General features: G+C 42.8%; 1 protein-coding gene across 1 annotated transcript in view; it reads left to right on the forward strand.

The window, feature by feature from the left end:
• Positions 1-14,607, forward strand: part of Nr6a1 (nuclear receptor subfamily 6 group A member 1) — a 300,000-nt gene that overhangs the window by 228,972 nt on the left and 56,421 nt on the right. Inside the window, exon 4 of the mRNA XM_004662796.2 lies at positions 11,488-11,730. Within this exon, the coding sequence (XP_004662853.2) occupies positions 11,488-11,730 (243 nt within the window). The remainder of the gene's footprint in view (positions 1-11,487; positions 11,731-14,607) is intronic.

Consider the following 14,607-nt stretch of genomic DNA (forward strand, 5'->3'; position numbering starts at 1 on the left):
GGGAGCACGTTGTAAGGAGTCCTACCCTTCCTTTGGCTCTTAAATTCTTTCCGCCACCTTAACTGCTAAGCCATGTCTCCAGTCTCACAATTATAAATATGACCCCTGCTGGGCATGGTACCACATGTCTTTAACCAAGCACTGAGGCTGAGGTAGGAGGATTGCCTTGAGTTCATAGCCAGCCTTGGCTGCATAGTGGGTTTCAGGTCAGCCTGTGCTAGAGTGAGAGTATGACCCTATTTCAAAAAACCAAGCCGGGCATGGTGGCATACTCCTTTAACCCTAGTGCTTGAGAGGCAGAGGTAGGCGGATTTTCATGCGTTTTTGGCCACCCTGAGACTACAGAGTGAATTCCAGGTCAGCCTGGGCTAGATTTAAACCTGATCTCTATAAACACACACACACATATACATACAAACACCCATGCACACACACGGGCATGTGCTTAAAATTTTTAAGGGAGGGCTGGAGAGATGGCTTAGTGGTTAAGCCCTTGCCTGTGAAGCCTAAGGACCCCAGTTTAAGGCTAGATTCTCCAGGACCCACATTAGCCAGATGCACAAGGGGGCGCACACATCTGGAGTTCTTTGCAGTGGCTGGAAGCCCTGGAGCTCCCATTCTCTCTCTGTGTCTGTCTTTCTCTCCCTCTCTCTCTCCCTCTCTCTCTGTCACTCTCAAATAAATAAATAAAAATGAACAAAAAATATTTTAAAACAATTTTAAGGGATGACTGGGTGTGGTGGTGCACGCCTTTAATCCCAGCACTCGGGAGGCAGAGGTAGGAAGGATCACCATGGGTTCCAGGCCACCCTGAGACATAGTGAATTCCAGGTCAGCCTGGGCTCGAGTGATACCCTACCTCAAAAAAAAATTTTTTTTTTAAGGGCTGGAGAGATGGCTTGGTGGTTAAGGCACTTGCCTGTGAAGCCTACGGACCCAGGTTCAATTCCCCATTACCCATGTAAGCCAGATGTATAAGGTGGCACATGCATCTGACCAGAGGCCCTGGCATGCCCATATTCTCATTCTCATTTTTTTCCTCTCTCTCTTTCTTAAATAAATAAATAAAAATATAAAACAAAATTTTAAAGTCAAGTTGGGGCTGGAGCAATGGCTTAACAGTTCAGGTACTTGCCTGCAAAGCCTAAGGACCCAGGTTCTACTTTCTAGGTCCTACATAAGCCAGACACACAAGGTGACACAAGGTCACACACACATACACAAGATGGTGCAATCGTCTTGAGTTCCATTGCAGGCCCGGGCATGCCAGTTCTCTCTCACACTCTCTCATAAACAAACATTTCTTAAAAAAATTTTTTTAAGTCGAGGGAACTAGGTGTGGTGACACACGCTTTTAATTCCAGCACTTGGGAGGCAGAGATAGGAGAATTGCTATAAGTTCAAGGCCATCCTGAGACCACATAGTGAATTCTAGGTCATCTGCACTGAAGTGAGACCTTACCTCTTAAAACAGGGGGAAAAAAAAATTCAAGAGCTAGAGAGATGGCTTAGCAGTTAAGGTGGTGCCTGCAAAGCCTATGAACCCAGGTTGAATTCCTGAGGCCCGATGTAAGCCAGATGCACAAGGTGGCATATGTGTATGGAGTGTGTTTGCAGTAGCTAGTGGCTCTGGTGTGCCAATTGATTCCCTCTCTCAAATAAATAAAAATATTTTAAAAAGTCAAGTTGTAGGGCTGTTGGGATGGCTTAGCAGTTAAGGCATTTGCCCTGCAAAGCCAAAGGTCCCAGGTTCAATTCCCCAGGACTCGCATTAGCCAGATGCACAAGGGGGCGCACACATCTGGCATTTGTTTGCAGTGGCTGGAGGCCCTGGCATGCTCATTCTCTCTCCCCCCCCCTTTATTCTGTCAAATAAATAATAATTTTTTTAAAAAAGTCAAGTTGTATATGTGTACATGTGGCAGTGCACACATGTAATCCCAGTATTTGGGATTGTAAATTTAAGGGCAGCCTGGGTTACATAACAAGATGCTATCTGTAAAACAAAATTCCCCTCATTAAATTTTTAAAAAATTTTTTTTAATTTTTATTTATTCATTGTCAGAGAGAGAATGAGGCAGATAGAGATAGAGAGAGAGACAGAGAGAATGGGCACACTAGGGCCTCCAGCCACTGCAAAGGAACTCCAGAAGCATGCGCCCCCCCCCCCTTGTGCATCTGGCTAACGTGGGTCCTGGGGAATTGAGCCTCGAACTGGGGTCCTTAGGCTTCACAGGCAAGCGCTTAACTGCTAAGCCATCTCTCCAGCCCTAAAGTTTTTTTAAAAATATTTTATTTTTATTTATTTATTTGAGAGAGACAGACAGGGCTTCTAGCCCCTGCAAACAAACTCCAGGTGCATGTGCCACCTTGTACATCTGACTTATGTGGGTCCTATGAATTTGAACCTGGGTCCTTTGGCTTTGCAGGCAAATGCCTTAACCACTAAGCCATCCCTCCAGCCCCAAATTCCTCTCTTTAAATTGTGCTTATTTATGGCATAGACTGTTCACAGTTCAGTACATGTGTATAATATATAATGATCAAGTCCAGTATCATTGGCATTTCCATTACCTTAAACATTTATCATTTCTTTGTGTTAGAAACCTTCAAATTCCTAGCTTCGAGCTTGCCAGACATGGTGGTATACACCTTTAATCACAGCACTTGGGAGGCTGATGTAGGAGGATCACTGTGAGTTCGAGGCCTGTCTGAGACTACATAGTGAATTCCAGGTCAGGTTGGACTAGAGTGAGACCATACCACTAAAAATACAAAAAAAGTAAGCGGTGCATGGTGGTGTTCGTCTTTAATCCCAGCACTTGGGAGGTAGAGGTAGGAGGATCACCATGAGTTCAAGGCCACCCTGAGACTGCATAGTGAATTCCAGGAACAACAACAACAAAAAAAAAAAAAAACAAAAAACTAGAGAGATGGCATTTGTTTGTGAAGCCTAAGGACTCCCCAGAACTTAACATAAGCCAGATGCACAAGGTAGCACATGATCTGTAGTTTGTTTTCAGTACCTGAGGCCCTGGCACGCCAATTCTCTGTGTCTCTAAAAATAAATTAAAACTTACAAAAAAAGAAAGTAGCTGGTGTGGTGGCATGCCTTTAATCCCAGCACAGAAAACAGAGGTAGGAGAGAGACAGGATTGGTGTGCCAGGGCCTCAGCCATTGCTATTGAACTCCAGACACTTGTGCCACCTAGTGGGCATTTGCAACCTTGCGCTTGCCTCACTTTTTCTTTTTTCTGTCTTTCTTTCTTTTTTTTTTTTTTTCCTTTTTTGAGATAGGATCTCACTCTGGCCCAGGCTGACCTGGAATTTACCATGTAGTCTCAGGGTGGCCTTGAATTCACAGCAATCCTCCTACCTCTGCCTCCCAAGTGCTGGAATTAAAGGCATGTGCCACCACACCCGGCTTGCCTCACCTTTTGTGCGTCTGGCTTATATGGGATGTGGAGAGAGATTGAACACGGATCCTTAGGCTTAGCAGGCAAGTGCCTTAACTGCTAAGTCATCTTTCCAACCCCCCTTTCTCTTTCATTTACAAAAAGCAAAATTACTGTCCTATAATTTTATAAAATACCTAATTAATTTTTTAAAAATTATAATCACCCTGCTGAGGTACACAACCTTAGTCTTTATTCCACCTCTTAGTACATGCTAGTCTCATGGATTATTCCCTTATTTTTACTCAGCTGATGCCATGTTTTAAGAACTCCTAGACTGGAGAGATGGCTCAGTGGTTAAGGCACTTGCCTGCAAAGCCTAGTGACCTGGGTTCAATTTCCCAGTACCCATGTAAAGCCAGATGCACAAGGTGGCACATGCATCTGGAGTTTTTTGCAGCACCTAGAAGCCATGGTGCACCCAGTCTCTCTTTCTCCCTGCAAATAGACTTTTTTAAAGAACTCCTTATGCGGCCTTTGGAAATGACTTTTTGGCTTTTCAAGGTAGGGTCTCACTCTAGCCCAGGCTGAACTGGAATTCACTATGTAGCTTCATGGTGGCCTTGCCTCCTGAGTGCTGGGATTGAAGGTGTGTGCCACCACACCCAGTTTGGAAATGAATTTTTATAGTGGTATGTGGAGTAGATGAGTTGTATGGAAATGAAGGGAAACTTCTATGAATTTTACTTATTTCTGTTTAAATTCTGTTTGCAAATCAAGTTTTATTTATTTATTTGAGAGAGAGAGAGAGAAAGAAAGAATGGGCACATCAGGGCCTATAGCCACTGCAAAAGAACTTCAGATGCATGTGCCCCCTTGTGCACCTGGCTTATGTGGGTCCTGGAGAATTGAACCAAGATCCTTAGGCTTCACTGGTAAACTTCTTAACCACTAAGCCATCTCTCCAGCCCCTGCAAATTTTTAGAGCTCCCAATTTCACTTCTGTTAAGGCCTTCATTTTAGATGGTGGCAACCAATGAAAGTGACTGGAGTCAGTCCTTAGAAGTATAATTGATCAAGGAGGTTGAACCTGTAATCTACTGTGAAACAGAGCCCCTTTGTTTTAAAAGCCCATTAACCAGGCAAGTTCCAGATTGCCTTAGTTGTCAGTGTAATTTTGGTCAAGTGATCTACTCTCCATCTCCTAAATCTGACCTTCATCACAGTCTGAAAAGCAGGTTTTGATAAAAAATCAGTTTCAAAAGTGTAGTTTGTATAACCTGAGCCCACGCAAATGAGTAAAAGACCCTTCATGAGGTGGGGGAGGTAACTTCTAACAGTAGGGCTATAGGAGAATGAGAGTAAGAGACATTTTTGTAATAGGTTTTGACCTGTATTTTAAATTAAGGTAGAACTTGTTGCTAGTATGGGTGCTCACTTATAGACCAATAGGAATATATCTAGTTGATTCTTTTTTCACATATTTTGTTCTGACTCCTGAAGACTTTTCTTTTTCAGAAAATGGTCTTGATATGCTTAGCACATCCTCATTCTTCTAGTCCCCCACCTTCACAAAAGGCAGTGGGTATAATAGGACATTTGTCTTTAGAATAAAGTGATTACATTGAGGGACTAGAGAAATGGTTTGATGGGTAAAGCATTTGCTATACAAGCATGCATACCTGAATTCAGATCCCCAGAATCCTTTGTAAAGCTGGAAATGGTAACATGTATCTGTAATCACAGCACTTCTTATAGTGAGACGGGAGGCATTTGGGAGGAGAGGTAGGAGGATCATCATGAGTACAAGGCCACTCTGAGACTATGTAGTGAATTCCAGGTAAGCCTGTACTAGAGCAAAACCCTACCTCGAAAAACCAATAAATAGCCTGGGCTACAGTAAGACCCTGCCTCATAAAATAAAATTAAAAAGTGTAGGTATAGGAGCTGAAGAGATGGCTCAGTGGTTGAAGCCATGCTTGCTTGCAAAGCCTGATGGCCTGGATTCCATTCCTCAGTACCCACATAAAGCCAGATGCACAAAATGGTACATTTGCAGTGGCAAAGAGGCATTGGCACACCCATTTTTTCTGTCCCCTTCCCCATGTCTATCTATCTACTGTTCTCTCTCTCTTTCTCTTGCTCTCTCTCTCTCTGCTTGCAAATAAGACTTTTTGTTGTTGTTTTTGTTTTTCAAGGTGTAGGGTCTTAACTCTAGCTCAGGCTGACCTGGAATTCACTATGTAGTCTCAGGGTGACCTTGAACTCATGATGATCCTGTTATCTCTGCCTCCCAAGTACTGGGATTAAAGGCGTGTGCCGCCACACTACACAAATAAGTAGTTAAAAGTGTACGAATACCTTGGGGGATGTGAAGATAGCAAAGTGAATAAAGCACTTGGTGAGAAAAAAGAAGTAATAAAATGCATAAGAAAAATTAAAATTTTTTTTTTTTTGGTTTGAGGTAGGGTTTCACTCTAGCTCAGACTGACCTGGAATTTACTCTGTAGTCTCAGGGTGGCCTGGAACTCACGGAGATCCTCCTACTTCTGCCTCTCTAGATTAAAGGTGTATGTCACCACGCCCAGCTTCTTTTATTTCTTTTTTAAAAAGATGGGCTGGAGAGATGGCTTTGTGGTTAAGGTGCTTGCCCATGAAGACTAAGGAACGAGGTTTGATTCACCAGGACCCACGTAAGCCAAATGCTGGGATTAAAGGCGTGCGCCACCACATCTGGCTAAAATGTAACATTTGTATATTTATTTATTTGGAGAGGCAGAAAGAGGTAGAGAAGGTAAGAGAATGGGCACGCTAGGGCCTTCAGCCACTGCAGACTCCAGACGCTTGTGCCACCTTGTGCAACTGGTTTTACATGGGTACTGAGGAATCGAACCCAGGACATGAAGCATTACAACAAACAAATCCACTTACCCTCTAAGCCATCTCTCCAGCCCTTTTTCCTCCCTTTTTTCTTTTCTTTCTGGTTTTGGTAGCCCAGGCTAACTGCAATTCACTATGTAGTCTCAGGCTGGCCTTGAACTCATGTGATCCTCCTACCTCAGCCTCCCCAGTGCTGGCATTAAAGGCATGAGCCATCATGCCCAGTTCTTTTTTTCCTTTTTTATCTCATTAATTTTCTAAATGATAAATTTATGTCCCATCAACCTCCAGTGATAACTGGTGAGGCTTGTTTTTCACTGTTCTTCTGTTGGGTTTTTGTTGTTAAAAACATGTTAACCCATTGCCTTCTATATTCTTGTTAATAATGGTAGTTGCTTCTGAAGGCAGTGAGAGACATTTATGTCTCATTCTATTTCCTGTGACTTGGCCCAATATGAGTTTGGATAGCACAACAAAGCTTGTTTTGAATGTATTCTGCCTTGTGTTGGAGTCTTGTAATTCCCAGAGAGAGGTCTGAGTCCTGCTCATAGGGATTATCACTCAAAGTTCTTATCTGCGTCTTGCCAGTGTATCTGATAAACACAAATGTTCCAGTTATGTGTTAAATTGGAGTATTATTTTCTTTAAAAAATTATTTTTGGGCTGGAGAGATGGCTTAGCGGTTAAGCGCTTGCCTGTGAAGCCTAAGGACCCCGGTTCGAGGCTCAGTTCCCCAGGTCCCACGTTAGCCAGATGCCCAAGGGGTCGCACGCATCTGGAGTTCGTTTGCAGAGGCTGGAAGCCCTGGCGCGCCCATTCTCTCTCTCTCCCTCTATCTGTCTTTCTCTCTGTGTCTGTAGCTCTCAAATTAAAAATAAATAAATTAGTTAATTAACAAAAAAAGTAGTAGTCCTTGTAAGATTTTAAAAAAAAATATTTTTATTGACAACTTCCATAACTGTAAACAATATCCCATGGTAATTCCCTGTCTCCCTTCATCTTCCCCTTTGAAACTCCTCTCTCCGTATCCCCTCCCCCTTTCAATCAGACTCTCTTTTATTTTGATGTCATCATCTTTTCTTCCTGTTATGATGGTCTTGTGTAGGTAGTATTAGCACTGTGAGGTCATGGATATCCAGGCCATTTTGTGTCTGGAGGAGTACGTTGTAAGGAGTCCTACCCTTCCTTTGGCTCTTCCGCAATGGACCCTGAGCCTTGTAAGATATGATACAGATAATGCAGTACTGAGTACTCCTGGGTCACTTCTCAGCACCATGGTGCCTTCTGAGTCATCTGAAGGTCACTGCCATCTGAAAAGAGAAGGTTCTCTAACCAAAAGTGAGAGTAGCATTAATATATGGATATGAACATTAAGGGAAGTGCTTACTGGGCAGTTTGGTGAGCATAGTATATACATTTAGCCAGACAGCAGCAGACGTTATAGCCCAAGGGCTCATGACTACCCCTGTTGTAGGTTTGCAGGATTAAGGATGTATTCCCTCCCATGGAGTGAGCCTCTAGTTCAATTAGAAAACGGCTGGTTTTCCCCATAACAGACATGCCACTATAGAGTATTGTTTTCTTACCACACTGTTTTTTGTTTGTTTTTTGAAGTAAGGTCTCACCCTAGCCCAGGCTGACCTGGACTTCACTATGTAGTCTTAGGCTAGCCTTGAACTCATAGTGATCCTCCTGTCTCTGCCTCCTGAGTGCTGGGATTAAAGCCATGCACCACCATGCCTGGATACCACACTGTTTTTAAATCTATTGCTGTTTTGTTTTTTTTTTTCCCTTGGTTTTTCAAGGTAGGGTCTCACTCTAGCCCAGGCTAACCTGGAATTCACTATGTAGTCTCAGGGTGGCCTCAGATGCACGGCGATCTTCCTACCGCTGCCTCCTGAGTAGTGGGATTAAAGGCCTGTGCCACCATGCCTGGCTTTATTGCTGGTTTCCTAGGTAATAAAAACTAACTGATTCAGGGTTTCAAATGTCCGCCATTGTTAAACCCTCACCTTTGCATCAGCCATAGTTGCTGTGAGCTTTGATTTTTACCTTGAGGTGTTTATTTGTCAAAATTTCCGCTATATTTTAGGTAGAATGATACAGGTTAAGAACATTGAGTTACTTGGTTAAAGCAGTGAAAGTAGAAATGATTGTGAAGTATCCTTAGATGGGCATACTAACTAGAATACTACCCACCTCACAGATCTGGAGCTTCCCTGAAGCATGTCCTTTGTGATAATTTTTTTTTTTTTTTTTTTTAGGTAGGGTCTTACTCTAGCCCAAGTTGACCTGGAATTCACTATGAAGTCTCAGGGTGGCCTTGAACTCACAGTCATCCTCCTTCCTCTGCCTCCCAGTGCTGGGATTAAAGGCGTGCACCACCATACCCAGCTCTTTTGGTAATTTTTTTTCTTTTTTTAAAATTTTTTTTTTTAATTTTTTTTTGTTCATTTTTTATTTATTTATTTGAGAGTGACAGACATAGAGAGAAAGACAGATGGAGGGAGAGAGAGAGAATGGGTGCGCCAGGGCTTCCAGCCACTGCAAACGAACTCCAGACGCGTGTGCCCTCTTGTGCATCTGGCTAACGTGGGACCTGGGGAACCGAGCCTCGAACCAGGGTCCTTAGGCTTCACAGGCAAGCGCTTAACCGCTAAGCCATGTCTCCAGCCCTTTTTTTTTTAAATTTTTATTAACATTTTCCATGATTATAAAATATATCCCATGGTAATTCCCTCCCTCCCCACCCCCACACTTTCCCATTTGAAATTCCATTCTCCATCATATTACCTCCCCATCTCAATCATTGTACTTACATATATACAATACCAACCTATTAAGTACCCTCCTCCCTTCCTTTTTCTTCCCTTTATATCTCCTTTTTAACTCACTGGCCTCTGCTACTAAGTATTTTCCTTCTCACGCAGAAGCCCAATCATCTGTAGCTAGGATCCACATATGAGGGAGACCATGTGGCGCTTGGCTTTCTGGGCCTTGGTTACCTCATTTAGTATAATCCTTTCCAGATCCATCCATTTTTCTGCAAATTTCATAACTTCATTTTTCTTTACTGCTGAGTAGAACTCCATTGTATAAATGTGCCACATCTTCATTGTCATTCATCAGTTGAGGGACATCTAGGCTGGTTCCATTTCCCAGCTATTATAAATTGAGCAGCAATAAATATGGTTGAGCATGTACTTCTAAGGAAATGAGATGAGTCCTTCGGATATATGCCTAGCAGTGCTATAGCTGGGTCATATGGTAGATCAATCTTTAGCTGTTTTAGGAACCTCCACACTGATTTCCACAATGGCTGGACCAGATTGCATTCCCACCAGCAGTGTAGAAGGGTTCCTCTTTTTCCACATCCCCACCAACATTTCTGATCATTTGTTTTCCTGATGGTGGCCAATCTGACAGGAGTGAGATGGAATCTCAATGTAGTTTTAATCTGCATTTCCCTGATGACTAGTGACGTGGAACATTTTTTTTTAGATGCTTATATGCCATTCGTATTTCTTCCTTTGAGAACTCTCTATTTAGCTCCATAGCCCACTTTTTTTTTAAATTATTTATTTATTTATTTATTTGAGAGCGACAGACACAGAGAGAAAGACAGGTAGAGAGAGAGAGAGAATGGGCGCGCCAGGGCTTCCAGCCTCTGCAAAGGAACTCCAGATGCGTGCGCCCCCCTGTGCATCTGGCTAATGTGGGACCTGGGGAACCAAGCCTCGAACCGGGGTCCTTAGGCTTCACAGGCAAGTGCTTAACCGCTAAGCCATCTCTCCAGCCCCATAGCCCACTTTTTGATTGGCTTGTTTGATTCCTTATTATTTAACTTTTTGAGTTCTTTGTATATCCTAGATATTAATCCTCTATCAGATATATAGCTGGTGAAGATTTTTTCCCATTCTGTAGGTTGCCTCTTTGCTTTTTTCACTGTGTCCTTTGCAGTGCAAAATATTTCTAATTTCATGAGGTCCCAGTGATTAATCTGTGGTTTTATTGCCTGAGCAATTGGGGATGCATTCAGAAAGTCTTTGCCAATATGTTGAAGGGTTTCCCCTACTTTTTCCTCTAGCAGTTTCAGAGTTTCAGGTCTGATGTTAAGATCTTTAATCCATTTGGACTTAATTCTTGTGCATGGCGAGAGAGAAGAATCTATTTTCATCCTTCTGCAGATATATATCCAGTTTTCCCAACACCATTGGCTGAAGAGGCTATCTCTTCTCCAATGAGTATTTTTGGCGTTTTTATTGAATATCAGGTGGCTATAGCTACTTGGGCTTACATCTGGGTCCTCTATTCTGTTCCACTGATCTACATATCTGTTTTTGTGCCAGTACCATGCTGTTTTTGTTACTATGGCTCTGTCCCCACTTTTATTTAATATAGTTTTGGAAGTCTTACAAATTGGAAAGGAAGAGATCAAGTTATCATTATTTGCAGATGACATGATTCTACACATAAAGGACCCTAAAGACTCTACTAGCAAACTGTTAGAGCTGATCAAAACCTACAGCAATGTAGCAGGATACCAAATAAATACACAGAAATCAGTAGCCTTCATATATGCTAACAGCAAACACACAGAGGATAAAATCAGAGAATCACTCCCCTTCACAATTGCATCTTTTGGTAATTTTTATACATGACATGGAAATATAGGCTAGGCAAGTGCCTGGCCTAAATAAGTGACAAATCTAGTTGTAGCAGCTACGTTCTTGTTGCTGGAACAAAATACTGGACCAGAAGCAGCTTATGGAAGGAAAGGGTTTATTTCAGCTCATAGTTTGAGAAGCTTCATTGTGGTGGGGAAAAGCATGACAAGCCTAGACAAGCCTGGATCATATCTCCACATCAACTGGAAGGAAGTAGTCTATGTATTGGTCTTGGAGATGTATTATATCACTCCAAAGACTATCCCTACCCAGTATCTCCTCTAGCAAGGCTCTACTTTTCAAAGGCTCCAAACTTTTATCAAATTGCTACCTCTGGGGACCAAAACCTCAAATCACATTAGGCTATGGGGTGCAATTTACATTCAAATCACCATAATAGTTAAACAGTGATTTCTACAATTGGGAAAGAGCTTCAGTGGCTTGCCAGTTGGTGGGATTTTTGATCTGCACAGATAGATGATTTAGGAACTTTGAACTTACAGCCTTATTTCTACTGTGCTTTAACTCACTCATGCCATGTTCAGTTTCTGTTCCAGATGATCGGGCAGAGCAGCGAACCTGTCTTATTTGTGGGGACCGTGCTACAGGCTTGCACTATGGGATTATCTCCTGTGAGGGCTGCAAGGGGTTTTTCAAGAGGAGCATTTGCAACAAACGGGTATATCGTTGTAGTCGTGACAAGAATTGTGTCATGTCTCGGAAGCAGAGGAACAGGTGCCAGTACTGCCGCCTACTCAAGTGTCTCCAGATGGGCATGAACCGGAAGGGTGAGTTGGTGCTCAGGGCTGTCACTGCCTACCTTTCACCATCGCATTGTCTGTAGTGTCAGTTACTATACTTTGAGATATTCTTTCCTTATGGGTGCCACTTACACCATGGCTTGGGCTGTGTTCTCATAATCCAAAAGTGAATATATCTCACTTCTTGCCTACAGAACCTTCACAGTTGATTTGGGAGACAGGTGAACTACTAAGGGTTCTATGGGAGTAAGTGCACATGTCCCATTTATAGTAAGACCCCAGTTATTAATCAAGTCCTGACTGGGTTAATATACTTCACGAATTTCACCAAGAATGGTACAGGAGCTAGGCATTTAAATAGAAAAGCAAGAAGCAGGAGGTCTTGACATGAAGCCATTTTTATTTACATGAGACTTAGCATTCTCAGAGACTAGACATATACAGAAGTCTATGTCCAGGTAATTTAAGGGTTTGGGATTTGAAGGGAATCTTTCAGAGCACCATCAGCCTGAGATGACAGGAATAAACTGATTCAGGAGAGCAAGCAGAAAATGCATCCAGGAAGTTTTTTAAAGAGTCCAGAAGTAAGGTGAAAAGCATCTGAAGGAGGGGAAAGGACAAATTCCATGGGTAGGAGAGAGGGGAAGAAGCTCACCTGGTAGGACGTGGTGACAAACTTAGTATTAAGCAGCATCAGAAACTAAAATTGAAGATTTGGATTAACAGTAATAGTTCTGGGTTGGAGAGATGGCTTAACGGTTAAGGTGCTGCCTACAAAGCCTAAGAATGCATGTTCAAATCTCCAGGTCCCAGGTAGCCAGAAACAGTGATGCAAGCATGCAATATCACACATGTGCACAAAGGGTGAATGCATCTGGAGTTTGTTCATAGCAGGTGAAAGGCCCTGGCATGCCCATTCTGTCTCTCTTTTTCTCTGTCTCTTTCTCTCTGTCTCACTCTGAAAAATTATAATTTTAAAAAAGTAATGGTTCTGTTGGGGGGAGAGAGAGGGTCATAGTGTGAAGAGCAGGGTAGGACAAACTGTTGACCTTGGCGTTGCTGAGTTTGAGGAGCCTGAGGACATGCAGACATCTGCACCTGGAAGGTAAATATTAGAACTGGAACTGGAATGAAAAATCTTGCCTGTTTGTAGAATTGTTTGTATGATGTAGAATGTCCCACACAGACCTTGAGTATGAAAGAGGGGCCTATATCAGAACTCAGGAGGGTATTCCCATGAGGAATAGAACAGGGTAGTATCATTTAGTAGAATAAGAGATTAGGCAGCAGGCAGACTGCTTGCTGTGTGACCTTGAGAAGTTTGTTTTATGGCTTTTTTTTTTTTAATATTTTTGTTCATTTTTTATTTATTTGAGAGTGACAGACAGAGAGAAAGACAGATAGAGGGAGAGAGAGAGAATGGGCGCGCCAGGGCTTCCAGCCTCTGCAAACAAACTCCAGACGCGTGCGCCCCCTTGTGCATCTGGCTAACGTGGGACCTGGGGAACCGAGCCTCGAACCGGGGTCCTTAGGCTTCACAGGCAAGCGCTTAACCGCTAAGCCATCTCTCCAGCCCTGTTTTATGGCTTTGATACGCAGTGATTTACCTGTAAAAGGGTGTGATCAGTTCAAGAGGTCTGGAGATGATAATGTGAGTGAAGTAAGCCAACAGCATATCGAGGGTTTATATATAGTAACAGTGTGTAGGGTAGAGGAGGTGTTGAAGCCAGTCCTGTGACAATAATGAATGAATGTGGGCATCCAGATGTACTAAAGATAAGCTTTATTATGTGAGAGATCAGAATTTTTTTTCCTAAGATAGATTCTTGCTCTAGCCTGGGCTGACCTGGAATTAGTGTCAGGCTGGCCTAGAATTCAAAGCAGTCCTACCTCAGCCTCTCAAGTGCTGGAATTAAAGGCATGAACCACCATGCTTGGCAGAAGGATTTTTTAAATTTTATTTTTATTTATGTATTTGAGGGAGAGAGAGAGAATGGGCACATCAGGCCTCTAGCTGCTGCAAACGAACTCCAGATGCATGTACCATCTTGTGCATTTGGCTTATGCGGGCCCTGGGGTATTGAACCTGGGTCTGTTTGGCTTTGCAGGCAAGCATCTTAACTGCTAAGCCATCTCTTCCAGCCCCAGAAGATTTTTTTTTCCCCCCAGGGTAGGGTCTCACTCTAGTCCATCACTCTGTAGTCTCACCGTGGCCTCAAACTCACAGTGATCCTCCTACCTCTGTCTCTGGAGTGCTGGGATTAAAGGTATATGCCACCATGCTCAGCCCCCAGAATTTTTTAAAAATATTTTTACTTATTTGAGAGAAAGAGGCAAGTGTGTGTCGATAGATAGATGGCTGGCTGGATGGATGGATGGAGATATATATACATATGTATGTACGTACATACATACATACATACATACATACATACATACATACATACAGAGGGAGGGAGGGAGAATAGGTACACTAGGGCCTCCAGCCACTGTAAACAAATTCCAGATGCATGTGCCTCCTTGGGCATCTATCTGGCTTACTATGTGGGTACTGGGGAATTGCACCCAGGTCCTTAGGCTTCACAAGCAAGTACCATAGCTGATAAGCTGTCTCTCTCTTCAGTCCCAGGAGAATCTTTTTTTATTTTTATTTTTATCTTATTTTACTTTGTTTATTTGAGAGAGAAAGAGATATAGGCAGGGGGAGAGAGAGAGAATTGGCGTGCCAGAGCCTCCAGCCACTTCAAACGAACTCCAGATGTGTGGGCCCCCTTGTGTATCTGGCTTATGTGGGTCCAGTCCTTTGGCTGTGTAGGTAAATGCCTAACCACTAAGCCATTTCTCCAGACCCCCAGAAGAATCTTTTTTAAACCTTCCTGTTTTTAAAAAAAAAAAAAAAGTGAT

The sequence above is a fragment of the Jaculus jaculus genome, chromosome 1 (genome assembly GCF_020740685.1).
Source record: "Jaculus jaculus isolate mJacJac1 chromosome 1, mJacJac1.mat.Y.cur, whole genome shotgun sequence".
Lineage (NCBI taxonomy): Eukaryota > Metazoa > Chordata > Mammalia > Rodentia > Dipodidae > Jaculus > Jaculus jaculus.